At 37.9% G+C, this 25,895-nt stretch overlaps 1 protein-coding gene across 2 annotated transcripts in view; it reads left to right on the forward strand.

Annotated features, from left to right (window-relative positions):
* TRHDE (thyrotropin releasing hormone degrading enzyme) overlaps positions 1-25,895 on the forward strand; it is a 425,213-nt gene that overhangs the window by 3,525 nt on the left and 395,793 nt on the right. For both annotated transcript variants that reach the window (XM_015152258.3, XM_077954735.1), the window contains exon 2: positions 11,288-11,561. In XM_015152258.3, the coding sequence (XP_015007744.3) occupies positions 11,288-11,561 (274 nt within the window). The remainder of the gene's footprint in view (positions 1-11,287; positions 11,562-25,895) is intronic.

Raw genomic sequence — 25,895 nt, forward strand, 5'->3', positions numbered from 1 at the left:
GCAGAACACAGTGTTTTGAAAATCCCAGGATTGTTTTATTTCTATACAGCATCTTAGAGGAAGTCTTTGTTCCTCATTTTTTTTTCATTCCTCATTATTATTACTAGAGTAAATCTCATAATTTCTTGGATGTTTATACTGGAGTTGATAAAGCAAAAGAAATAAATCTAATAAACCATTTCATAGTTATATAAACTTTCTATTTATTAAACATTTTTTGTTACTATAGCCACTTGGAGCATTTTTAAACAGACCCTTATCAGCATCTCAGCTAGGGTTGGACTTTGGTGATGATTTTGTCCACAAAATGCAATGTAAATTGGCATTCTAAAACCCACTTTCAAGTAGGACACAGATGTGAACACTGAATTTTCATTTGATTAATGATTAAAAATTTTGGTCTTTAGTTAGATATAATTTTGCCAATTTAATTATAGGATAATTTCTGTGATAAAAACAAATATTTAATCTGATAAAGGAAGTCATATTGAGCAAGTTGAAATGCTTAAAAGAGCAATACTACAATACAGTTCACTTCTCAGCCTATGTGGAAACACTAACTCATTAAAATCCTATCAGTCTGATTCTTCAACTTGCTTCTCAGAGGCCTGAGCAAAATAATTTTGGCGACAGCAGGGAAATTAGATTCCACTGTGTGCTATATACCTTGGACTTCTGGAAGGTTTTATCTCCTGCTGGGTGTCGTAGGTAGCCTGGCTTTGTACAACTGGGAAGACTTGCTTTTCCTGATTTCCATACTGTACTGTACAAAGGTTAGAAGACAAGCTCCCCCCGTGAAGCCGAAGGTTTCCCAAGTTGAGACAAATTCTCTACCCTTGGTTCCTACACTTGTTGAATATTGAAATTAAATTCTCTTAAAATCAACATGTTTGCACACCAAGAAGTAAATTAGGCAGAATACATACTCACTTTTTCATCAACTAGGTGTGCAGCAGGCAGATAAAAATGGGTATGTATTTATGCTGTAGTCTTCGACAGGAGAGTATGCTTGCTTAGAATTAGGTAAAATGTTCATTTACCTGAAATAATTGCCACTTTTGGGTAGCCAGATGGTGGGCACACCCATGTTCAAAGTAGGGTACCTTAATTTAGATCCAGATGGTTGGATTGAAAGTGAAATATAGCCAAGATAAAGAACATTTTATTCACTTTCAAAAGGGAGGCTGTTTTTCTTTGACCAACTTTGATAGGGTCTATAACATGCCAGAGTGAGACGACGTTAAAAATAGGAGGTCCTTTTCTATAAAGGATTGTTTAGAGAGAAACGATAGTCTCCAAGTAAAATGGGAAAATAATAGTGATAGTTCTTAAAGAGAATTGGGACCATCCTTTTGCAAAAATCTTGGGGAGAGAATGGAGGATTTTATCTCTGGGTAGGCATTTGCTCTACTGTGGTATTTCTGTGATCCGATGCCCTGTAATCTTCTGGGAATGAATTAATACTCATGATATTTAATACAAACAAGACATTCACTACATTATTTTTAGATTGAAAGCAGCTTCACTTCTCCCATTCACTCTGTTAAGAAGATAGCTTAACATGAGCAAGTAGGAGTATATCGCTTTTTGTCCCTCTATAGAGGACTGTGAACTGAAAAAATCTTTGAGAACCATTTGTTTCTGTAAAAACTTTTTTCTATGATTCCTTAATGGACTTAGCTCATTGTTTTTGTGTCAGGCTCACATAACCATATGGCAAAACTCAGTTCAGTGCTGGATTTTGAACACAATTCAAAATGCTACCAGTAAACTATATCTAGACAATGTTTACTAAAAAAAAAGCTCTGACCATTTAATAATGACTCACTCAGGGAGAAAATTTATGCAATTGGTGTTTGTCTTGCTGTGTTTCCTGTAGTGCCATTCGATTTCATCACCCTGGATAGTAATTAAATGTACAGTTTTTTTCAAATTATTTTAATTGACATAAAATTGTATGTATCATGTATAACCTAATGTTTTGAAGTATGCATACATTTGGAACAAATTAGTTAATTAACAAATGCATCACCTCATATAGCTATTTTTGTGGTGAGAATATTTAACATCTACTCTCAGCAGTTTTCAAGAATATAATATATTGTCATTAATTATAGTCATCTTGCTTTACAGCAAATCCCTTGAACTTATTCTTCTTATCTAAGTAATTATATATCCTTTGACCAGCAACTCCTCAACTCCATTCTTCCCCTAACCTCTTAGTATCTGGTAAACATCATTCTACTCTCTAACTCAATGAGGTCAACTTTTTTAGATTCCACATATGACTAAGATCATGCGATATTTGTCTTTTTGTGCCTCGCTTATTCACTTACATGAAGTCTTCCAGTTCCTCAGTGTTGTCTCAAATGACAGGATTTCCTTCTGTTTGTCTGAATAGTACTTCCTTAGTGTATGAATACATTTTCTTTATCCATTCATTCATTGATGAACTCTTAGGTTCCTTCTGTATATTGGCTACTGTGAAGAATGCTGCAATAAACGTGTTGCAGATATCTCCTCAACATGATGATTTCTTTTTCTTTGGATATATAATCCCCCAGTAGTGGGATTGCCAGATCATGTGGTAGTTCTGTTTTTAATTTTTTGATGAACCGCCATATTGTTTTCCATAATGGCTATACTAATTTACAGTGTACTCATTTTCACCAACAGTGTACAAGGGTTCTTTTTGCTCCACATCCTTGCTAACAGTTGTTATCTTTTGTCTATTTGATAATAACCATTCTTATAGGTGTGAGTTGACATCTCACTGTGGTTGCATTTCCCTGATGATAAGTGATGTTGAACATTTTTTCATATACTGATTGGCCATTTGTATGTCTTATTTTGAGAAATTTTCATTCAGGTCTTTTGCCCACTTAAAAAAATCAGGTTTTGTTTTTTCTTGCTATTGAATTGTTTGATTTCATTATATATTTTGGTCATTAATCACTTATCGGATGTACAGATTGTAAATATTTTCTCCCATTGTATAGGTTGTTATTTTACCCTATTGTTTATTTCCTTTGCTGTGCAGAAACATTTTAGTTTGATGCAATCCCATTTGTCTATTTTTTGCTTTTGTTGCCTGTGCAGTTGCCTTTGTTTTTATTTATTCAGTGCAACTCCAAACTGAGCCTATCTGCTTTGGATCCCTTTCAAATAAAGATGGACCTGATGCTGGCCTTCCCAGTATTTGTTTGGTTTGCACAATGTGTTTGTTTCTTTAAACTGATTGTTGCCATTGTGTATGTAGATGGGCTTGAGCAAATAATGCAGGATGATATTTTAGGTGTGCTTGAAGATGGTGACATTTGGTCAATATTATTTACAAAAATAGGACTTACCTCTTTAAGTATGACTTCAAGGAGTGATACAAAAACAGTGAAGAAGAAATGATTTACCTTTAAGGCATAAATGTTTTACAGTCTGTAGGGAGGGCATCCCTCCTTCACCCCCATGCTCATCCTTCCAACCCCAGCAGTCAAAATCTTCATCATCACCATCACCATCATCATCATTTCTCAATTCTTTGCTTGTTCTTTACTTCCTTCCAGATTTACATTACTGGCCAGCTTCCACCAGGGTTTTTCAAAGTTCATGCCATCCTACTTTCTACTGCAGGAGACTGTATACTTTCTCCCACAGATAGAATTTTAGTAGGCAGAATTTTGGAAAATTCAAATGTGAAAAATACTTCCTGCTTTTTCCAGTTTCCTGGACAACCTGAAATGATGCACAAACAGGAACAGCTGTATGGTGGTGGTGGCACTGTGAAGGTAGAATAAGATTGGCAATGTTGCGTGGAGCTGAGTAAGGGTGAAGAACCCAGGCTCACCCTTCCTGCCTTCTTTGCCTCCAAGCTTCTGAATGCCTGAGTGGGCCTGACATGTATAGAACTCTGGCCCCAGTTGTACAGGGACAGGGAGAATTAATTCCTCCCAGTGCACACCTATGTGTGTGCTGCAGGATGAAGTTTTTTTTTAATCATTCACGTCTTTCCTCATGACTACACAACTAAAAAAAGACAAATCAGAGGATAGACAAAGAAAGCAGTTTAAAAACTATGGTTGTTGGTTACTTTTTACGTCTTTAAAAAATAAATTATTTAAAAAAATCTTCTATCTTTTAAAAAATAGTCCACTTTTGTTGTGTTGCTGGATGGAAGTGTGTGTGTGTGTGTGTGTGTGTGTTTAGTGTGTTCATTCTCTTCCTCCTATGCATGGACTGTGGAACCAGACTGCTTGGCCTCATGTCCTGACTCTGCGACTTATTAGCTTTAAGACCTTGGCCAGGTTTCCTAATTGCTGTGTGTCTAGTGTCCTCCTCTGGAAAGTGGAAATAATGATACTCTATTGTACAGGGTGGTTGTGATGATCACATCAGTAATAAAGCACTTAGAACAGTGTCTGATAATTAGTAAGCACATCTGTGGTTATTAAATATAATTATACTATTCCATGGCTGGAGATCTGCTACTTGGGCTAGTACCAGGTTGTGTAGGACCAACATTGTTGCTTTGGGGTTTCCCCTTGCTGGCAAAACAGTGGGGAAATGGTCACCGTGGACATTCCTTTGACTGCTGTTTGTTTTTACCACCTAAGCAGAGTTCAAAAGACAGGGAATGGGAAAAGAAGGTGGGTAGGAAGAAGAAGAGCCTGGTCACCAGAAAAAAGAGAAGGAAAGAAAGGTTGTGGTATTTCAGCCAGAGAACCTCCTAGCTTGGATCAAATACTGGGAGATGGAGAGGGTTGAGGGAGCAGAAAGACTGAGGGAAACGAGAAACACACAAGTCTCTGATTACAGCAGTACTCTCTATTAGCAGTGAGAATAGCAGGAACCAGAGACTGAAGGGTCAGAAGGGTACCGGTACAACAAGAAGAAAAGCCCTACGTACCAAGGGAAAGGCATCTCAATCATTAGATATTGTTCCTAAGACTTTATGTGAATTTTGACAACAGCAGTACTTTATAATACTTACGTAATGTTTTGCCTCTTTCCAATAGAAAAACATGAATCTCAGACACTAATTTTATTTATTTTTATGAAAACCTAATATTATGACCTGGGAAAGTCATTTTAATGCATTCATAATACCCTTCAACAATGATGATCAAGTACACAGTACTTATTTTTGGTAAGCGTATTTAGTACATAAATGGTGAAACAATTATGAATATTATGCTCTGTTTTTATAACACGATTATTCACATATGCACCACTTCCTACATACATATTGCTGGCATTATTGCCTTATGTTTTTAGTTTACTCCAATGGTTATTTAAAAAAAAATAGACTACACACTTGCTTATAGTATTGAATATTCAGCAGGAGTACTTCTCTTCTGAAATAGCAGAGGTTTAATGACTCATTGAAGTGCATAAAAACACACAGTCTAAACAACGACCCATTTTGGCTTAAAGAATTTTGTCATAGAACTGTCCGGGCGCGGTGGCTCAAGCCTGTAATCCCAGCACTTTGGGAGGCCGAGATGGGCGGATCACGAGGTCAGGAGATCGAGACCATCCTGGCTAACATGGTGAAACCCCGTCTCTACTAAAAAATACAAAAAAAAAAAAAAAAAAAAAAAAAAAAACTAGCCGGGCGCGGTGGCGGGCGCCTGTAGTCCCAGCTACTCCGGAGGCTGAGGCAGGAGAATGGCGTGAACCCGGGAGGCGGAGCTTGCAGTGAGCTGAGATCCGGCCACTGCACTCCAGCCTGGGCGGCAGAGCGAGACTCCGTCTCAAAAAAAAAAAAAAAAAAAAAAGAATTTTGTCATAGAGTAACAATTTGCATTTTGGATTTTGGATTAACAATTTTAAATGGAACACGTGTGACTTCCATGACCTTGTAACAGTCCGCTTACTGCAATCAGTTGAATAGTAACTAGATGTTCCATTGAAACTTTCCTTTAGGTCTTGGAAGTTTTTATTGCCAATCTTAAATTACTGCTTTATTAGAGAAATTGCAGTTACTATAGAAGTAGGTTCAAAATCATTTTCCTCTGTGTTATGCATAGATGTGGTCAAAAAGAAAACCTTTCAAATCACCCATGCTGTTTGTGAGGTTCTCTTGGTTTTGGTGGATACCACAGTGAAATGCTGTGAATCAATCTGAATACTAACAGTGTTATGCAAATGTTTGTTTCCTCTGCATGTCTTACCTTTATGAAAAGGCAAACTGAAAAATAATGGAGCAGAAATTGTTTTGTATCACATACTGTAATTTGTTGGCAATATCAACCAACATTAATGCATTACTTCTGCTGAATGTTATCATAATGACTTGATACATGTAGCTTGCCTAGTGAACTTCCGCAGAAATAAAAAGAAATCAATTCTCTATATCCTTCAGAGGCAACACGGAGCTTTAAGCCTTCCTTCTTAGCTCAACCAAAATGTCAAATAGACAAGTTGTTAAGAAAATAAAGTAATTTATTTTAGATAGAAGAGAATTAAAATACATGTATGTTATTCACATTTTTTCCAGTTATGCTAAAATGACATTCTAGGAATCACACTCCCAGAATGTCACTTTTGAAAGTGGAATTTTTTATGGTAATAGACAGATTCATTAAAAGATAAAAATGATTTTGTTTAAGAAAGGTGGAGAATAATAGACAACAAAATGCTTATCCCCATTACCTTCTGCCTTTTGCTGTTTTGTTTACTTTTTGCTGCATTTACATATATTTTTCATGTCCACACTATATATTGAAATATTTCTATTTTTAATTAATTTTTTATATTTCTTATACTTGGTATTCTGCTTACCACCTCAAACTCACCACAAATTCACTCCAAACTTGTTATTTTTTTCTCAAAATCACCGTTGTTGTGGGCCTCTTTGATGTTTTTAATGACCGTAAGCAGAAGAGAAGTCTCACTTCCACCAATTGAAGGCAACCACAAAATATATGCAGCGAAGACAAAATTATATTTTTGAAATTCTGCAGGCATTGTTGCCTGTTAAGGGCACCGACCTGAAACTGGCTCTCTTTGTTAGAAAAAAGAGTATCAAGGTTGAAAAAGATGTTACAGATAGACTTGAAATACTGAGATCTGATGTAACCAGAATTTGCAAGACAGCAGACAGGGCACAAACTTAATATGTGAGTGAAAACTTTATTGAAGGCTTATTTCTGTGCTACCTATAGTCAGCTCACTCATTTCTACATCCAACTCTGACCTTTAAACTTCCACCCAGGTTTTCAGACCAATTATTATGCTTTCTTCTTCATAAAACCTTGTTTGAGTTCTTTAAGCTAGTGGTTTTCAGCTGGGACAATTTCTTCCTACAGTGGACATCTGCAATGTCCAGAGACATTTTTGCCCATCTCAACTGGGGAGAGATGATACTGGCATCTAGTGGTAGAGGCTAGGGATACTGCTAAAGGCACAGGACAGTCCCCGCAACAAATAATTATCTGCCTAAAATGTCTGTAGTGCCAACATCGAGAAACTCTGCTTTAGGAGAATGTAATTTCTTCATACATTTTTCCCTCTTTGTCATGGCTTTGTTTGTATAATACCTGTCCAGGTATATGTTTAATTTATTTTATTAGCATAGAAACTCTTTGCAGGAAGGAACCATATATATTTATCTTTTTCTTCCCAGTATTGAACACTCAAAAATAAATGATTAAAAGGAGCAAATGCATTATAGAACTTGTAGTAAAAAGCTGTTTAGTGGTAGTGTAATTTAACATCTTTAAATAACCAATCACATTTGGGGAATATTTTACTTCTGATTTTTGTTCAGTTGTAGGATCTCAAGCTTGAAAAACACCTTAAATGTAGTCTAGTCCAACTGCTCTTCTTTACCAAAGGACTTCTTTTGATTTTCTAAATAATGAATTGAAATTCAGTTGCAATCATCCTCAGGTGCCAGACTGTGAAATTGGTATTTCCTCATTTAGACATTATCAGAACACATGGTGGCCCTCTGTGCATGGGTATATACTGTGTATGTGAATTCATTAAGAATAGTAATTGCAGAAGAGGCCACTAGGTGATCTGTATCGTTCTTTTCAACCCCGAGGATCAGTGATGTAAATTGCTTCCTTCCCTAACATGCTTACTTACTTGGTAAGGCAAAAAGAGACTGCACTGTGTTTTTTCTCTGCACAAATATTTGTTTAATCAAATTATCCTTAGCCCAGAGGTATTTACATCTTTTACACCTAATCAATTCTTACCCACTAATTACTTAATATCAAAGACATCTTTGATTTTCACTTAAAGGCCAATTCATTCTAATTACAACCTCTCTGTTGAACTCTTGTAGAACTCTTCCCCTAGTATTATTAGTTGTCCTTTAATTTTCCATGAGGAAATATTATACACACATATATATATTTCATGGAAAAATATATTTTTCAATTAGACTGCAAAGGCCTTAAATATGAAAATGGTTATATCTTTAAAAGAAATTGTACCAAGTACCTAATACAGGGTGAGTATCCCCACTCCAAAACTTCAAAATCTAAAATGTTACAAAACCCAAAACTTTTTGAGTGCTAACATGGTGCTCAAAGGAAATGTTTATTGGAATATTTTTTATTAGGATTTTTGGGTTAGGGATTCTCAGCGGTAGTATATAATGCAAATATTCCAAAATCTAAAAAAATTCAAATTCTGAAACGCTTTTGGTCCAAAGCATTTCAGATAAGAGATACTCAACCTGTATAGCATAAAGCTCACACATAGCAGACAACATTCCTTCAGTGATTGAATTGGAGTTCTCAGATATTTCAAAGTTAAAAGGAAGTAACTTTGACTCATATATAAAATCCCATAGGCATCTTTTAAGTAGCCTCAGTGAGAAATATTAAGCTCAGTGGACATTTTAATTAATAAGCTGAAAGATAAGATTCACAAGCATTATGTAAGATAAAAGCATATGAAGACAAAATCATAAATGGGTGCATTTTAACTAAAAGTACTGACAATTCATTAAGCAGAAAGTGTATTACTAATCAGTAAAAAATAGTAAGAAAAATATTACCATGATACTGGCAAATTGGGAAAGAAGAATCTTTGTTACTTACAGCTGAATTAAGATGTTTATAATTATAGCTAAAAATTAATTTTACCGTTTTGAAATGTAATTCAGAAAATGTGAGTTTTAGACCCAGCTTTGTGCAAATTGTCTGTATAACTTCAGATAAATCACTTCATCCTACTGGATCCACTTTTTCAACTTAGAAATTTATGAGAGTAGGACACTTTGTTTCTAATATTGCTTCCAGCTTTAACCTCATATTTGTATGAAGATTTACAGTTAAAATCTCTTTTCCATATATTATCTCATTTTATCATCTTGACTTTTGTAAGGAAAGCCTAGAAAACATATTTTCCTTGTACTAATGAAAACACAGGGTCAGATAGTTAAGTTACTTAACCAAGCTTGGTGTGTAGCAGCCTGTTGCTATTTACAAGATAACTCTCAAAAACCTTGTCTATGAAGATAAGTAACGATTTATCTTTAAAATGTTTTATTTTTCTCTATTCTAAAACTAAGATTTAAAAAATGAGGCCCTCAATGATCAATGTAAGCTTCATAATTTAAAAATAGTGTAAAATTTATACCTTGTGCTTTGAGCTAGGGATAGCCAATAAGATTCAATACACATGTCAACCTGTATTGATTGGTAGTAGTTGCCTGAAGTGCTGTGCTGAGAATAATTCTGAGGCCAAGTTTGGGTTCAGTGGGAAAGTTGCCATGTTAGATTAACCATGTATATCATGGATGATGGAGAGAGGAGTGGTGGCAGAACTATTATGGAGGAACAAACTTTTTAAAGAAATCGCTTCAGAACTCAATAGTATTCTATTAACAGTCTAATATTGACTTGCCTTATATCGTTTTGTAACTAGTATTATTTAAAAAGTTTGATTAACTTTTGTCATGAATGTTTTTCTTATTTAGAAGAATGTCTGAGTGCCTTTTTTTTTTCTTTTGAGACGGGGTCTTGCTCTGTCGCCAGGCTGGAGTGCAGTGGTGCGATCTTGGCTCACTGCAACCTCTGCCTTCCGAGTTCAAGCGATTCTCCTGCCTCAGCCTCCCGAATAGCTGGGACTACAGGCATGCGCTACCATGCCCAGCTAATTTTTGTACTTTCAGTAGAAACGGGGTTTCACCATGTTGGCCAGGATGGTCCTGATCTCTTGACCTCATGATCTGCCCACCTCGGCCTCCCAAAGTGCTGGGATTACAAGTGTGAGCCACTGTGCCCGACTGAAGAGTTCTTCTTAAAATATTTAATCTTTGTCTTCATTTGTAACCATAAACCATGAAAGAATATAAAAGGTGCTTTCAGTTGGAATTTTAATAAGATACAGCTTGATCTGAAAACTTGAGTGCAATATATATGTATGTATATGCATGTGTGAGCTTACATTGACATTTTATTTATTCATATATTTATTATATATTTATTATATTAATATACATCTGGTATATTAACATTAACATGTATTAATATAACATTTATTATGAGGAGGAAAAAACAATGTTCTCCAGACTATTCAGTATAAACATTTATTCCTGTGTTCCAAGAAAGGTTGAAGATGTGAATCAGCAACTGCTCCATGCTAGTCACAGTCATAGGTGGTTTACATCCTTTCTTTTCCTCTAAGCTGTACAATACTTTTTGAGTTAGACTTGATTATTTACTTTTTCAGCAATGACCAACTACATCTTAGGAAAATTTAATAACTGCCCAAGATGGCATAGCTAAGAAAGTTTGTGGAGCCAGAATTCAGACCAGAATTTATCAGGTCTCAAAATCCCTTTTCTGAACAAAACCAGGCTGTGTCTTGTTGAGATTTTAGGGCACAGATATTTCCCAAGTGATGATCTATGTTCTTCATATATCTGAGGACAATTTTTGGATTTTGATTTCATTGTCTTGACATGTTGTGCAGCTTCAGGGAAGAAAGTGAAGCACACCAAAAAGGAGAATCATCACTTTCCAGTTCTGGCCAGTGTGATGCCAGTGAGCTGTTTTTCTGTAGTGTGTCATCTTTCATCTAACAAGCACTTCTCTGGGTTTAGCGAATTTATTTTAATTGAGACAGAAACTGCCCTGAAATCTTTTATGGTTGGGGAAGTATATTACATATGGATTGTGCTTTCATACTATTCATGCACTTAAGTTTGGTTCACAAAAATAATTGCAATTTGGAATAATATATTATTTCATCAACAGACGTGTGTAATGTGGCCATAACTTAACTCATAACATGAATGTAATAGAGAATGTCATTTTCTTTTTTCCAGATTCCTTGGTGTTACTCAGTTTTCGCCTACACATGCCAGAAAGGCATTTCCTTGTTTTGATGAGCCAATCTACAAGGCTACTTTCAAAATCAGCATCAAGCATCAAGCAACCTATTTATCTTTATCTAATATGCCAGTGGAAACTTCCGTGTTTGAGGAAGATGGATGGGTTACGGATCACTTTTCACAGACCCCTCTCATGTCCACATATTATTTAGCCTGGGCAATTTGCAACTTCACATACAGAGAAACTACCACCAAGAGTGGGGTTATAGTAAGTATTTTCAGCTTAATGATGTTTTTGGATAATGTATACTGTGTAAAGTAACCTGATTTCTGGATTAACGATGAATCATTTCTAACCTTTTTACACCTTATATAGTGGAATTCTTTCTTTAATTCTTACGGGGCAGGGGGGTTACATATTTTACTGGTTTCAAACTGTCAGAGAGAAACCTGTCTTCTATACCCAGCACTCTTATTCCCTTAACCACCTCCACCTCCCTCCCCCATCATCCTTATTCTTCCTTATCTCTACCTGCACTATTGTACATCTCTGGAACAGCTGCTGCTGTCTGTTTTGGAAAATTGCCTGTTTGTATGACTGGGAAAGCTACTTCTTTTTATTGTAACATATTTGAAATGTACAGAACATATGGTGAGTAATATAGTAAACTCCATATACCTACTAGCCAGATCAACAGAACTAAATATTTTACCATCTTCAGTCTAATGTTATTGCTGAGAAAGTAAAACATAGGATGCAGTTGAAGCTCTCCATGTAACCATCCTTTGATCTCATTGCCTTGGCCTTTCCCTTAGAGATCAACACTGTCCTGAATTTGGTGTTTGCTATTTCCATACATATTATCCTGCAATTATTTCATATCTATGTATAGACACACACACACACACACACACAAAATACATGACATATTTTAAAATTTCACGTAAGTGATTTTTTATTGTAGATAATATCTTGCAACTTATTTTCATTTCATTTTATTTTTATTTTCTTAGGAAGGATGAGATAGAGGGAGCATTGTCTGCATTAAATTTGTAATAAGAATCTATTGGATTCTCTTTGATGGCTATCATTTGTGACACCATGGTATTCTAGGCACTTTTTACATGCAATTACATTGCATTAGGGTAGACTATGCCATGTTGAATTAACAATTTTTGCCTCATTTCAATGGCTTACATGATACATATGCATTTATTTTAATTTTCATATTAATTTTAAGACAAGGTATTATGATTCCACTTTTTTTTTTTCCAAATGAGTAAAGTAAATCGAGTACAGTTTAAGGAGATTAAGTAAGTTGTCCAGGGGCTAAACGTAAGCAAATGGTAGAGCTGTAAATCAAATTTGGTTGGTTTGATCCTACGTTTTGGGCTTTTCCCCCTGTGCCTTATGAATTCTGTGTTCCACTATTTCACTTGTGTGTCTATAAGAAAATTCAGATTGTGATTCTTCTCATCCAGTAACCTTTGTATTCAGTGTTGCTTGAACACAGCAAAATAGGTGAATAGAAATCTATATTTTTAATTTGTAGGAAGTTGATAGTTCTAAAATAACCTAAATTTTGAAAAATAGTTTTGGCTACAGAAATTTTCCTCACTGTTACTTTTAATTTAAATCACTGTGGGACCTGTTTAAGAAATAAAATCTGCCAGCATACAAAATCAATGCTATTACTGAAAAACTGCTTGTAATGAATTCATCTATCTAATCATTAACATCATGTTTTAAATGCAGACTTTTTAGAAGGCTAGTAGGCGTTTTACTCTTTTGGACTTATAACCATTTGATATGTTGAATTTCTCTGATGTTTGTTGATGTCTTCTGTGGGCATTTCAAGGCTGTACTCATTGGACCATACACAGACATGGAACACGAAGACACCTCATTTCATTTTACGTCTTCAAAAGTTGATGATTGACTTGCTGTGGGTCAACTAGCATAGGGTACATTGGAAATTCTTTTTTCTAGTATGTTTTCTTTAAAGTATCTTAAAAGTGTTTTCAGCCCAAACAATTATGCTTATTGCTAAGTGACCCATGTTTTAAAGCCAGACACACTCTAATAGTTATTTAGATGTGATTTTTTATTAGAGTTAAGAATCTCTAAGTAATTACTAAATATTTTAAAATTCTTGCTTAATAACTTTTATGTAGAAATGATAAAACATTCTACCAGAGAACACTGAAAGGTCAATTGAAATAAAATTTTAGATTGCATAACCTAAAATACTAACATCTATAAAAAAGAAAACAAAATTGCCATTGGGAGCTCTTATTTATCAACTGTGGAAATATAGTTTAAAACTTACCTCCTTTTTTTCTGTCACTCTTTTGAAATACAATCTGTTTTCTTTTCACTGCCTTTCCCCTTTATTATTCGGAGCATATGAGAATGACATTTCTCAACACTTAACAGCTGGAAGGAGTGGAAGTTTAGCTTTAGAATCTTGGATGTAGGACGGTCACAGGAAGTCCAGGTGGTCATTTCAGATCAGAAACTGAAGCAATTTTCTTTGAGATATGAAAGAGGAACTTGAGTAGCATATAAATAATACACAGCTAAATGGTAGCAGGGCCATAAATGTGAATATTTGAGACATCATCATCACTGTTATTCTTTGCTTATCAAGCTACCTACACTTTGCAAGGCTCTATTCTAAGTAATTAGAAACATTTTTTAAAAATCTAAAATCCTTCTGGTACAGAGATTGCAAATTCAAGTATTCAGACTGAATCCAAGGCTGCAGCCATGTTTTGTTTACCCATCCCCAAAATGGCTGAACATTTTTTATATTAGTTGTCAACATTTAGAAAGTAGAAGATTGCACATAAACTTATTTATTTCTGGCTTCTCTTGAAAAATGGAAAGCTCTTGTAACACTTAGGTTATACTCCTATTTGGTACCACTTGTTCATTCATTTATTCCTTCAACAGGTATTTATTGACTGAATGACAGGTATTGTTCTAGACTCTTGTGATATAGCATCAAACAAAGCAGAAAACTTTCCTGCTCCCAGGGAGCTTATATTCTAATGAGGGGAGAGAGGCAATAAACAAAAAATATATAATATGTCAGGTAGTGATATATGCTATCATGAAAATCACTATGCTAGAGCTGGGTAGTGGTGACTCACTTATGTGGGGCATTTGCTTCCCAGTTTAACTTAATCCAGACCACTTTTGTTCTTTTGCATCTAGTCCGTTTCACTGATACTTAGTTCCTGTTTTGATCAATCCTATAGATGTTCGGAGTTGAAAATCCAGAGGGTAGCCTAGGACTGTACATAGGAAAAACAATGAATTCATTAATTGTGATTTAGAAACACTAGTATTCACATATTCACGAATTGCTTTGATTGAAAGTTGTGGAAAATAAGTGCAAGACTAGTTGGAAGAGGGAGAAATTGTTAATGTTTGAAGTCTAGGGATGTGCTTCATGGAGGAGACAGGATTCAATATGGCCCTGAATGATGGCTTGGTCTTACAGAGGCAGATAATGTGTGCATATAATTCTTTGCCAGGGAAATATTAATAGGAAAAGACACAGAGGTAGGGATATCTCTATGGAATATAGTGTAGCATGATGATTATAAACATTGATTTTAGAATCAGATTAGTCTGTTTCAGAATTATTGCTTTGCTTTGCGTCTCTGCAAACTTTGTTAATTACTTAACCTCTTTTTATTCTGATTTTCTTGTTTGAAAACTGAAAGTATGAATTTTTCCTCTACAATATTGTTCTGGTTTCTATCATGTCATTGCAAACTATTCCAGAACTTAGTGGCATAAAACAGCCATTTTATTATGCTTAAAGTTTCTGTAGGCTAGGAATTTGGAAGGGCACAGTGGTGGTAACTTCTCTGTGCTCAATGATGTCTGGGGCCTCAGTTGGGGAAGCAGGATGTTTGGGGGGTGACTTGACAGCTAGGGGCCAGAATCATTTGAAACCATCTTTGTCTGGTGGTTGTGCTGTCAGTCTTCTGGGATGTGAGCTGAGGCCGTCAGTCATATATCCATGTGTGGCTTCTTCATGTGGCCTGGGCTTGTTCAAAGCATGATGGTCTTAGGATGGTTGGACTTCTTATGTGGTAGTTCAGAGCTCCAAAGGTGAGTGTCCTAAAAGAACTAGGTGGGCGTTATGTGGAATTTTTTAACTTATCTTCAGAAGTCACAGAGCATCACTTCTAAGACATTCTATTGGTTATGAGTCACAAAGCATAGTGCTCTTTCAGCAAAAGAGGGCATTAGACCCCAACTCTTGACAGGAGGAGTGTAAAAGAATTTGTAGGCCTGTTTTAAAATTAACATAGTCTGCTCTCTGCCTGCAGATTATTTATATTCATCCTACAGACAACATATACTTGTCAGTAGGTCTCATCCCATTATAGCATCAGGCTCAGAATTGAGGTCCAGGCTTCACCATCTAATTTAGGTTCAAGCATCGAAGAGATGACTTGGTTTGGTTTCTTGGGCATAGTTTCTCTCACTCTGAAGACCTGTTACTGAAAGATACAAGCTATCTTACCTCACTTTTCTCCCTTCAACAGACAATAAGACTGGAATATGGTTATGACAAAAGCCATTTCCATTCAAGAATGGAGGAAATGGGAAGATACAGTAGTCACTAGCCCACAGCAATTCTGAAACCCAACTGGGCACATGTTACCAATTCCTTAATTATGGATGAATGGCCGGTCCCTGTGAACTGTTCTCTTTGGCATTTGGCCCTACCCTTTGGGCTCTTTGTTTTGCCTTCTGAGGCATCCTTTCTCTTCTAATTAAAAAGTAGTTTGTGTTTGCAACCAAATAGTCATAATTGCATAAAAGTACAGCCAGTGCATATCCATGGGTTCTACATCCAGGGACTCAACCAGCTGTGGATTAAAACTATTTAAGAAAATTGTATCTGTATTGAACAGGAGCTAGACTTTATTTTTCTGGTTCTTCTTCCCAACAATAGAATATGGCAACTATTTACATAGCATTTACATTGTATTAGGTATTATATGTAATCTAGAGATGATTTAAAGTATACAGGAAGACATGCTTGGGTTCTATGCAAATACTATACCATTTATATAAGGGACTTGACCGTCTATAGATTTTGGTATCCATGGGAGGTCCGGGAACCAGTCCTCATAGATACCAAGGGATGACTGTAGCTTGTGTTTACAATAGATTTGAATAACCTCAGCTTGCTTCCTACCAGTAAAATGTTGGGGCTACAAACACCTATTTTTCTTTTGTATTGGCTCTGTTACATTCAGCCCAAGCAGGTACACTTATGTTAAAAAATGTTGGCTTTTTATGTATCAAGTTATATCCACTCCATTAGACAAAATGATACCCACAGATCTCTTTAAGATGAACCTTTGTCTACTTTGAGGCTTTGTGGAATAAAAATTCTTAGATGCTCTTTTATTTAACAGGCTTTATGAGGCATACCCTTAAGATCTTTATGAAGCCTTTTGCCTTTTTGAAGAGGTTATGGGGCATCACTTTAAGAGTTTCTGAGGTCTTGATAAAGACTTGTCCTTGGCTTCATCCTTAGACCATTTTTGTCCTGACAGTGACCTGAATTTGTTGTTTTTCTGAAGCTGTTTCTTACTATGAGAATCTTCCATTATCTGAAGAAGCTGAGAAGAAGGAAAAGTTTTAATTTCAAAACTAGCAAGTCCTGGCTCTTTTATATTTCCTCTAAATTTTGCTTGAAAACCAGACAGTTTAATCTTAACCTCATCTCTTCTCTTTTATAATTTTCATGGCCAGTGAGAAGAAGCCAGGTTGCACTTTAAATGTTTTGCCTGGAAATCTCCATAGCTAGAAAATATAGTTCAGTAGTTATATTTCTCATTTTCCATAGCACTACAAGTAATGAGGTTGCCACACTTTTGTCTACTACATAACAAAGGTCCCCTTTCCTTCAGCTTTCAATAACATTTACCTTACTATGCTTCAAGCTCTTACCAACAGCCTCCTCAAGCCCCAGAGGCTTCTGCTAACAATCCCAAGGCTTTTCTAGTTTTTGCTCCTAGTCTAGTCCCAAAGTCAATACCACATATTTTAAGGCTTTTGATATGGCGGCGCCCTAATTCCAGGTATCAAAATTGGTTCAAATCAATATTGCTGAATAAGAAATCATTTGAAAATGTTTCAACAAAAAGTAACCATTTTTAATGCTCACTGTGAAGAGTAGTGTGAGCATGAAAAGGCTGTGAAGGGTTTGGATGGTACAGAGCAGGGAACAACTTATCTCTGCTACACGATGTCTGAGGTCTCAGTGGGAGAGGCCTCATTGACTGGGGTTAACTTGATAGTTGGGGGCAAGAATCTTCTGACTGAATCTTTACTAAATGACTGTATTTGATGTTGTGTGTTTTATGGAACGTCGGCTGGAGCTCTCATCTGGGGCATCTACCATTGGTCTCTCCAAGTGGCCTGAGCTTCCTTGTATTAATAGCAGGGTGGTCTAATGTTGATGGGAATATTTGTTTTTTTCTTGCTAATACTTTTGAGTGTTTTGTAGATTCTGGATGTTAGTTCTTTGTCAGATTCATAGTTTGTGAATATTTTTTCCCATTCTTTGGGTTGTCTGTTTACTCTGCTGATTGTTTCTTTTGCTGTGCAGAAGTTTTTAGTTTAATTAAGTCTCATCTATTTATCACAAAAAGGGAAATTTATTAGAAAGTGATCAAGGTGTATCAAGGAACCCAGGTTAGGGATGAACCTAGGGCTTGGAGCACTGTGGGCAGCTCAGAAATTCTGTTTTGGGTCTTTGTCAATGCTTGTTCTTTACTCTCTTACTGGGGACAGGCTTCCTCTCATCTTTGGTTCATATGCTGGAATATGGCTGCCAAAAGTTCCCAAGTTTTGCATACTAATGTGAAGACCGCAAGAAAGTGATCATTATTAATTCCCAAAGACCCCAAGAAAGTGATCATTATTAATTCCCAAAGACCCCAAGAAAGTGATCATTATTAATTCCCAAACTCATAGGGAGTGAGTTGATTGCCCTGGCTTGAGTCAACGATCATTGCTGGTTACTGTGTATACCATGAACATGTGGCATTCTATTGTTATGGGATGTTTGGGGTGTCGTTTTTCTGGCTGGGAACCTGTGGCCGATGGCACTTTTGACTGAGTTTTGCTTGGGCCAGCTAGGCTCATATCACCCACTTTGCCTGGCAGCTTCGCTTGGCATACACTATGGGCTAGGTCCCACACCAGCCAAGGGTAAGTCAGATATGGAATGGTGTGTGAGTGAGCGTGGGATCCAACCACTGTGTACAATGAGATATGCCAGCTGCTGCAGTGGGGCAGGCAGCTCCAGATGCTGTCATGGGCACTGGACCAGGTGCATCACAAGCAGCTTTCATGGCTGGTACCGGGGAATATGGTGGTGCCTGGAAACTTGGAGATGCCAGGAACCACAGGGCCCTAAAGGGCCCTAAAGAGGGAGTCACAGCCCTGGCTCAGGGAGTTCACAGGTCTGGGCTCCTTGAAGGACTGTAGCTCTTCTTTCCTTCTCTTTTCCCACAACATGGTAAGCAAGGGGCATGTCTCAGCCCTGTTTGTGTGACAGCTCTTTTGGCCTCACCATTCAATGGGTCTTGAGTTCTTGTCCTGTGCCAGGAAGAATAAGGTATGTAGGCAAGTGGAGGGTGAGCAACATGAACAGAAGCTTTACTGAATGATAGAAAAGCTCAGGGGGAACCTGTGTGTGTGTGTGTGTGTGTATGTGTGTGTGTGTGTGTGTGTGTGGGGTGGGAGGGTGGGCCGATCCTTTCCACAGCCAGGGTATCCTGATGAGTGTTCAGCCCCTAGAGAGAAGGTAGCTTCTCTCTGCAACTGGTCATCCTGTTGCTTGTGCAGCTTTCAGCAGAGAGGACCTAGAGTGTGTTGCTCCTCTCTGCATCCGGTCGTCTGGCTGAGCCTGGGGCTCTTATAAGCCTCAGTGGGGAGGAAGTGTGCACTGATTCGGCCATGGGTGGCCATTGTTGGGCCTGGAAAAGGCATCACAAGTCCCTACTCTGGTCTGTGGGATGGCAGCCTGTTCCCTGGTCTCACTGGGGACCCACCTTCTTCCACCTAGAAACCTGTCTGCCTCCTGCTGCCTGTTCATGGCACCCAGGCTATAAGTGCCAAGGGGTATCTGCAGGCAAGCATTGAGCTGCCCTCAGCCCCACCTTGGCTTCCCTCCTATGCTCATTGGCACCCAAAATTTGGAGGGGGCTGAGGCGGCAGGGAGCTGGAGTGTCAGCACTGCCTTGAGCACGTGCATACCCAGCCGTGCAGTGACAGCACTGGAGCTTGCCCCGACTTTGCTCCGAGATCAGAGCAGGCAAGGACAGCAGGGAGAAGCCAGGCAGTGGGAGCAGGCATTTATGAGCCTGCAAGAGCAAGCGGGTCTTTCCTGGGCCCCCAGTAGTCCAGGGATGCTTGGGTCCGCAGCTGCGGTTTGGGTGACTGCAGCTGTGGTGGTGGGGGGCTAGGGGATGGAAGGGGTCGAAGGGTGGGAGGGATTGTGGACGGGGCCCCTGCCTGCTCCAGGGAGAGGGAGACCTGGGTCTTCAGCATGGTTTGGGCGGCTGCAACAGCACTGGGGAGTCCCTGCCCCAGCTCAGAAGGGGCAGGGCTCCCACTTGTCCCTGGCTCTCGTGGGCTCCGTGGAGAGGGCAGCCCTGACTGCGCCTCCCTGCTGCAGCCAATGTGATGGCAGCAGCTGCTCCAGATGGCCCACCGCTGCCATCACTATGATAGGAACATGGTATCTTCTGTTTCAACCTCATGGATGGGAATATATATTGCAAAAAAGAAGGAAGTTTTAGAGAAGGGATGCTGGGCAAAAAACTGCTACAAGTACTCAAAACATACCATTTAATTTTATTGTGTGGACTGACTACAATAGGAAGGACACACACAATTTACAGTGGTGGTATCTATATATGTATGCCCACATCCAGGAAAGTACAAGACACATACATATAATGTACATTCCTGATGCTTATTTTTCTAGATATGATATTCTGTATATACACTTAAAACATAGGACTATTCTGTGAAGTTTCCTACTGAAAACAAATTAAGTCTATTTTTAATGAGAGAATTAAAGGAGGGTAGGTTAATGTATTCTAAGCATATATTCTATTTTTTGAAAAAATTACGTTAGTCATTAAAGTCCTGTTGTCATTAGACATTCTAATAAGATTGCATTAGAAATGTAATAATGATCCATAGAGAAATGAAAAGAAATAGTAACAAAAGAGTTGGATTACAATCTATTTAGGAATGTAAGTAGAGGCTTCCTTCCTACCCTAGGAAGTGTTAGTCATCCTTCTCCTCTCTACTTTTTGAAAACTTTTTACACTCATCTCTCATAGCTGTTTTTCTGCTGTTCGTAGAGCTTTCTTGCCAGCTACTTTAGACTGTGAACTCTTTGAAGGTAGGTACCATCTTTGTAAGATCTGCAGTTCATGTTGTATGTAGAAAATGATAGATACTCAGTGAAATTCCACTGGTTGTCTAAATAAGTGAATTTCCATCAGATAGACCACAATGTCAAGGGTTTTCAAAACCTTTTGGCTAGGTTAATATGTAGGGCCTGAAAATTCATGCGAAATAATTTTGACTAATATTGAAATAAAAATAGAAAATGTTACAATACCAATATCATCACTTTTAAGGACATCTGCAGGAACATGTAAGTGAAAAGAGTTACTAAAGAGAGTCGGGTACTGAGGAGCAAACAGGGAACTGAATCCAGTGCAGACTCTGAGGAGAAATGGGATGGTTCCTGTGAGCAGAAAGACAAAGAACTGTCTCTGTTCTCCATTAGGAAAGCAGTGCCTGAGTATTGTTGATTTGTTAGTAATAGCTGAGTCATAGCTAGGTGGGGCCTGAGTTGGCTCAGTGGTCTGCAGCCACGTGGGTGCCTTTATTGCTTTTATGACGTCCAGCTCACCTCTGCTGCATGAGAGAGATGTCTGAGCCAGGCATGAGTCACCCAGTCAGGTCTGCAGTGGTATCAGAAGGCCACATGGCCAGGTCAGAAGTTTATTAGAGTTGAGGAGTTTAAGAAGTTAAAAAGCAAAGAATAAAATTGATGAACCTCCAGAAATTTCATTAGTGTGGTAGGAGCAGAGTCAGTAGGTTCTATTACAGAGTGTGTGTAGAATGAAGAAATGGTTGTAGTGATTGTAGACTGTTTTTAAGAGTGCTAGTTAAGAGAAGGGGTAAGAAAATTATGTATGCAGAGCTTGTTCCAAGGGGTTTTAGATTATGGGAGAGCTGAATCTATAAGAACAGAACAAAAAGTTTCCAGAAAGCAGCCAAGAGCTACCTGATGTTTAATGGCTTGTGTCTACAGGGGAAATAGCCACACTGTTTTGCACCTTTCTGCAAGTTTTAGGAACCCAGGAATAGGAATAGAGAAAGCAAATGTAGGAAGATTGAACTTGGGGAATTGACAAGGCACAAATGGCCAACAGTCATGAGGGCAAGACATCTAGAGTAATCATAAATATATTGTTGGAATCATTGGCCGTGGTATCCAGAGAAGCAGGGAGGCAGGTGAACCCATAATGGAAGTGATGTTCAGAAAAATGGATAGCAGGGGTGAAGACTACAAGTCACCTTAAAAGTAAAATAAGAGTAGAGATATGAAGTGGATGAGCTGGAAAGATTGTATGTGATAGAGAGGAGGGTTTCAGATTTCAGGGTGAGTTGGAGGAATTTTAAGCCTGTTATGGCAAAGTTGGGTGGATGAAGGGAACTGAGGATAGTATCATGGAGTGAGCAGAAAGAAAGTAACCAGAAGGTTGTGTTGGAACAAATGTGAATAACATGGAGAGGTGATCCTGAACAGGTTGGGAGAATCTCTGAAAAAGCTGTATATCAGGCTTCAGATTCACGAAAAATGTTCAAGAGTGTCACCTGCAGGGCCAGACAGAAAATAGGAATAGTGAAAGCCATGAACTCTAAAAGAGGAGAGTTGTTTTCACGGAAGTGGAGGAACAGTGGTGTAAAAGCAGCAATGGCAGGAGCTGGGAAAGTGCTCATCCTTCTCTCTGCCTCCGAGGGTGGATGAGAGCAGATCTGCTTAAGGATGAGAGTGTGGGCAGAAGTAGTGGGAGTCAGGGGTTTGTGCAAAGGATAAAAGTGTTGAGAAAAAGGATTACTTACACAGCAGACGGAATGGTAGACTGGAGGGACATGTTAACAACAGAACAGAGGGAGGATTGAGCAGGCCAAATTTAGTTAATGGAGGAGCTTATAGAACCATTGAGACCCAAGGTTTCCATTGGGATATTGATGTAATGGAGTGAGCCTCAGCAAATCTCCATCCCCTTGTGGCTGGCTTTGGCTGATGGTGGATTCAGTGATGAATGATAATGGGTTTTGTTATATAATCTACAATTTATCAACTTCCCTAAGGTTTAAGAGTCTACCTATTGAAGAGGCTAATAGAAGCTAATAGAAAGAGCTTGAAGTGAAAAACAAACAAATCTAAAAAAACAGAACAGTTTGGTCAGTGTATCCATGATTACAGTGTGTTTACACTTGATAATGTGTGTGATAGATTGCATGGTGCACAGCCAGGTCTGTTTTTCCTTCAGTAGAGAGGAAGGAGATGATTCTGGCTGTGATCTTCCTTCCCTTATTCTTCCTGGTAGAATTTTGGGTGGCTGAAGAGGGAGCTGCCAGTCCAATTGTCTCTTAGATAAGGTCCTGGCATGTCTAGAGTAAAGCAATGGCATATAATCTGATACTATTTAAAAGTTTGCTCTTTCTTTCTGGCTTCAGATTTGTTTTTATTTTTTGACTTTCCTCTTCTTTTATATTCCAGTTCTTTAGGACTTTTACTTTAAATAACTGTTTTTGGCCAAGCCTTTATAATCCAAGAGAGGTAGAGAGTTGTGTAATACTGAGAAAGAAAGGAGTGAAAGATGAGGTTGGAGATTTATGCAGGAGCCAGATAATGAAGGGATTTGTATGTCATGTTAAGGAGTTTTGATTGTATGCTTTAGGCAGAGGGGAGCCATTGAAGGATTTGAACTTGGGAGGACTTCAGGGTTATATAAGGAGCATTCTTTAGAAGCATGGAGATAATACAAAATGTCTTATCCTCTTTGTCAAAAGACTCTCATTTTCTTTTCTCCATTATTTACCTGACCAGGATCTGTTTTCCTGTTTCATTAAGGCTGCCATAGGGATCTAGCTCAGCTTTCCTGAGGATTAAGGAATAGGCATTAAGTGACTGTCTGGGCAAGCAAGTGGAGTTTAGGTTGCAGCTGGCATGAAAAAGTGGCCAAAGTTTTGCACATGATGTGTTGCACTACAGAGAAGAATCTCTGGGTGACCATGATACAAAACAAATGATAAGACAAAATTATATTCTAAACGTTGATGTCACTCAGATGCAAATGGTTCTTAAAGGATTTGATATCAAATTTCAGGAAGATTTACCAAGACATTCTGTTGAGATATATTAATATTTCTAGGGATGAGACTTGTAGGAAACAAAGAGGCAAATTATTTCCTGAAGAATCAAATATTATTCTCAGAAGACCTTTGTACTCAGATGGATAAATAAGGGTGAATATTCAGAGTGGAAGAAGATAGCAAAAGTACTAATAGTACGGTCTGTCCTCAACCACTACCACCTACTAATGTTTCTTGACTTCCTTATCAGACCAGATGGCAAGATGAAGATTTGCTGGGTCTGGGAGATGCTGTTGTTTTCTCATTAAGTTTAATTTTGGGAGGAACTGGAAAATGCCTAAAACCAATCACTACCCATATGTGCTGTTCACATGGTACTGAAAATCATTTCTTACTGTCATCTTAAAACCATAGAAAAGCATTCTTTCATTAATTCACAAATATATATTAAGCAACTGTATTCAATAATGAACTGAAATATTTGGAAAATCCTGTCATAATTAAGATCAAAGAAAGCACTGACTGAGCAGAATTCATCAGAAGTTCACATAGATGTAGGACTTTGAGTTACAGAGAGAGGAAAAATTTCTAAACTTTTCTGATTAACCTTAATCAACTCAGTGTCCTCTTTGGGCTTAGCATCATCCAGACAATAAGAGAAGATAAACATACTATCATGCACGATATGGTACAATGCTGTTTTATAAAGAAAAGGTAACTTCAGTGGGATGCTAGCTGTTAAAAAAGAACAGAGAAGAAGACCAGCGAGGGAATGGATAATGATTGAGAAGTATTGGATCTTGAGGGATGGATAGGCACGGTAGATGGAAGGCAAATTAGAGAGTTGTCTTCATGAGAGGAAGAGTGTACACAGAAAGGATGACCACTGGGTTTTCTTAGAGTAAGAAACACCTTTTTTAGTTTCAGGAGTGGCTGTGATTTAATTACTGAGTGCAGATTTCAACCTGGTCCTGAATGACTACTGGGTACATAACGAAATGAAGGCAGAAATAAAGATGTTCTTTGAAACAAATGAGAACAAAGATACAACATACCAGAATCTCTGGGACACATTTAAAGCAGTGTGTAGAGGGAAATTTATAGCACTAAATGCCCACAAGAGAAAGCTGGAAAAATCTGAAATTGACACTCTAACATCACAGTTAAAAGAACTAGAGAAGCAAGAGCAAACACATTCAAAACCTGGCAGAAGGCAAGAAAAAACTAAGATCAGAGCAGAACTGAAGGAGATAGAGACACAGAAAACCCTCCAAAAAATCAATGAATCCAGGAGTTGGTTTTTTGAAAAGATCAACAAAATTGACAGACTGCTAGCAAGACTAATAAAGAAGAAAAGAGAGAAGAATCAAATAGACAAAATAAAAAATGATAAAGGGGATATCACCACCGACCCCACAGAAATACAAACTACTATCAGAGAATACTATCAACACCTCTACGCAAATAAACTAGAAAATCTAGAAGAAATGGATAATTTCCTGGATATTTACACTCTCCCAAGACTAAACCAGGAAGAAGTTGAATCCCTGAATAGACCAATAGCAGGCTCTGAAATTGAGGCAATAATTAATAGCCTACCAACCAAAAAAGTCCAGGACCAGATGGATTCACAGCCGAATTCTACCAGAGGTATAAGGAGGAGCTGCTAACATTCCTTCTGAAACTATTCCAATCAATAGAAAAAGAGGGAATCCTCCCTAACTCATTTTATGAGGCCAACATCATTCTGATACCAAAGCCTGGCAGAGACACACGAAAAAAGAGAATTTTAGACCAATATCCCTGATGAACATCGATGCAAAAATCCTCAATAAAATACTGACAAACTGAATTCAGCGGCACATCAAAAAGCTTATCCACCATGATGAAGTGGGCTTCATCCCTGGGATGCAAGGCTGGTTCAAAGTATGCAAATCAATTAATGTAATCCAGCATATAAACAGAAACAAAGACAAAAACCACATGATTATCTCAATAAATGCAGAAAAGGCCTTTGACAAAATTCAACAGCCCTTCATGCTAAAAACTCTCAATAAATTCGGTATTGATGGAACTTATCTCAAAATCATAAGAGCTATTTATGACAAACCCACAGCCAATATCATACTGAATGGGCAA

The sequence above is a fragment of the Macaca mulatta genome, chromosome 11 (assembly GCF_049350105.2).
Source record: "Macaca mulatta isolate MMU2019108-1 chromosome 11, T2T-MMU8v2.0, whole genome shotgun sequence".
Classification (NCBI taxonomy): domain Eukaryota; kingdom Metazoa; phylum Chordata; class Mammalia; order Primates; family Cercopithecidae; genus Macaca; species Macaca mulatta.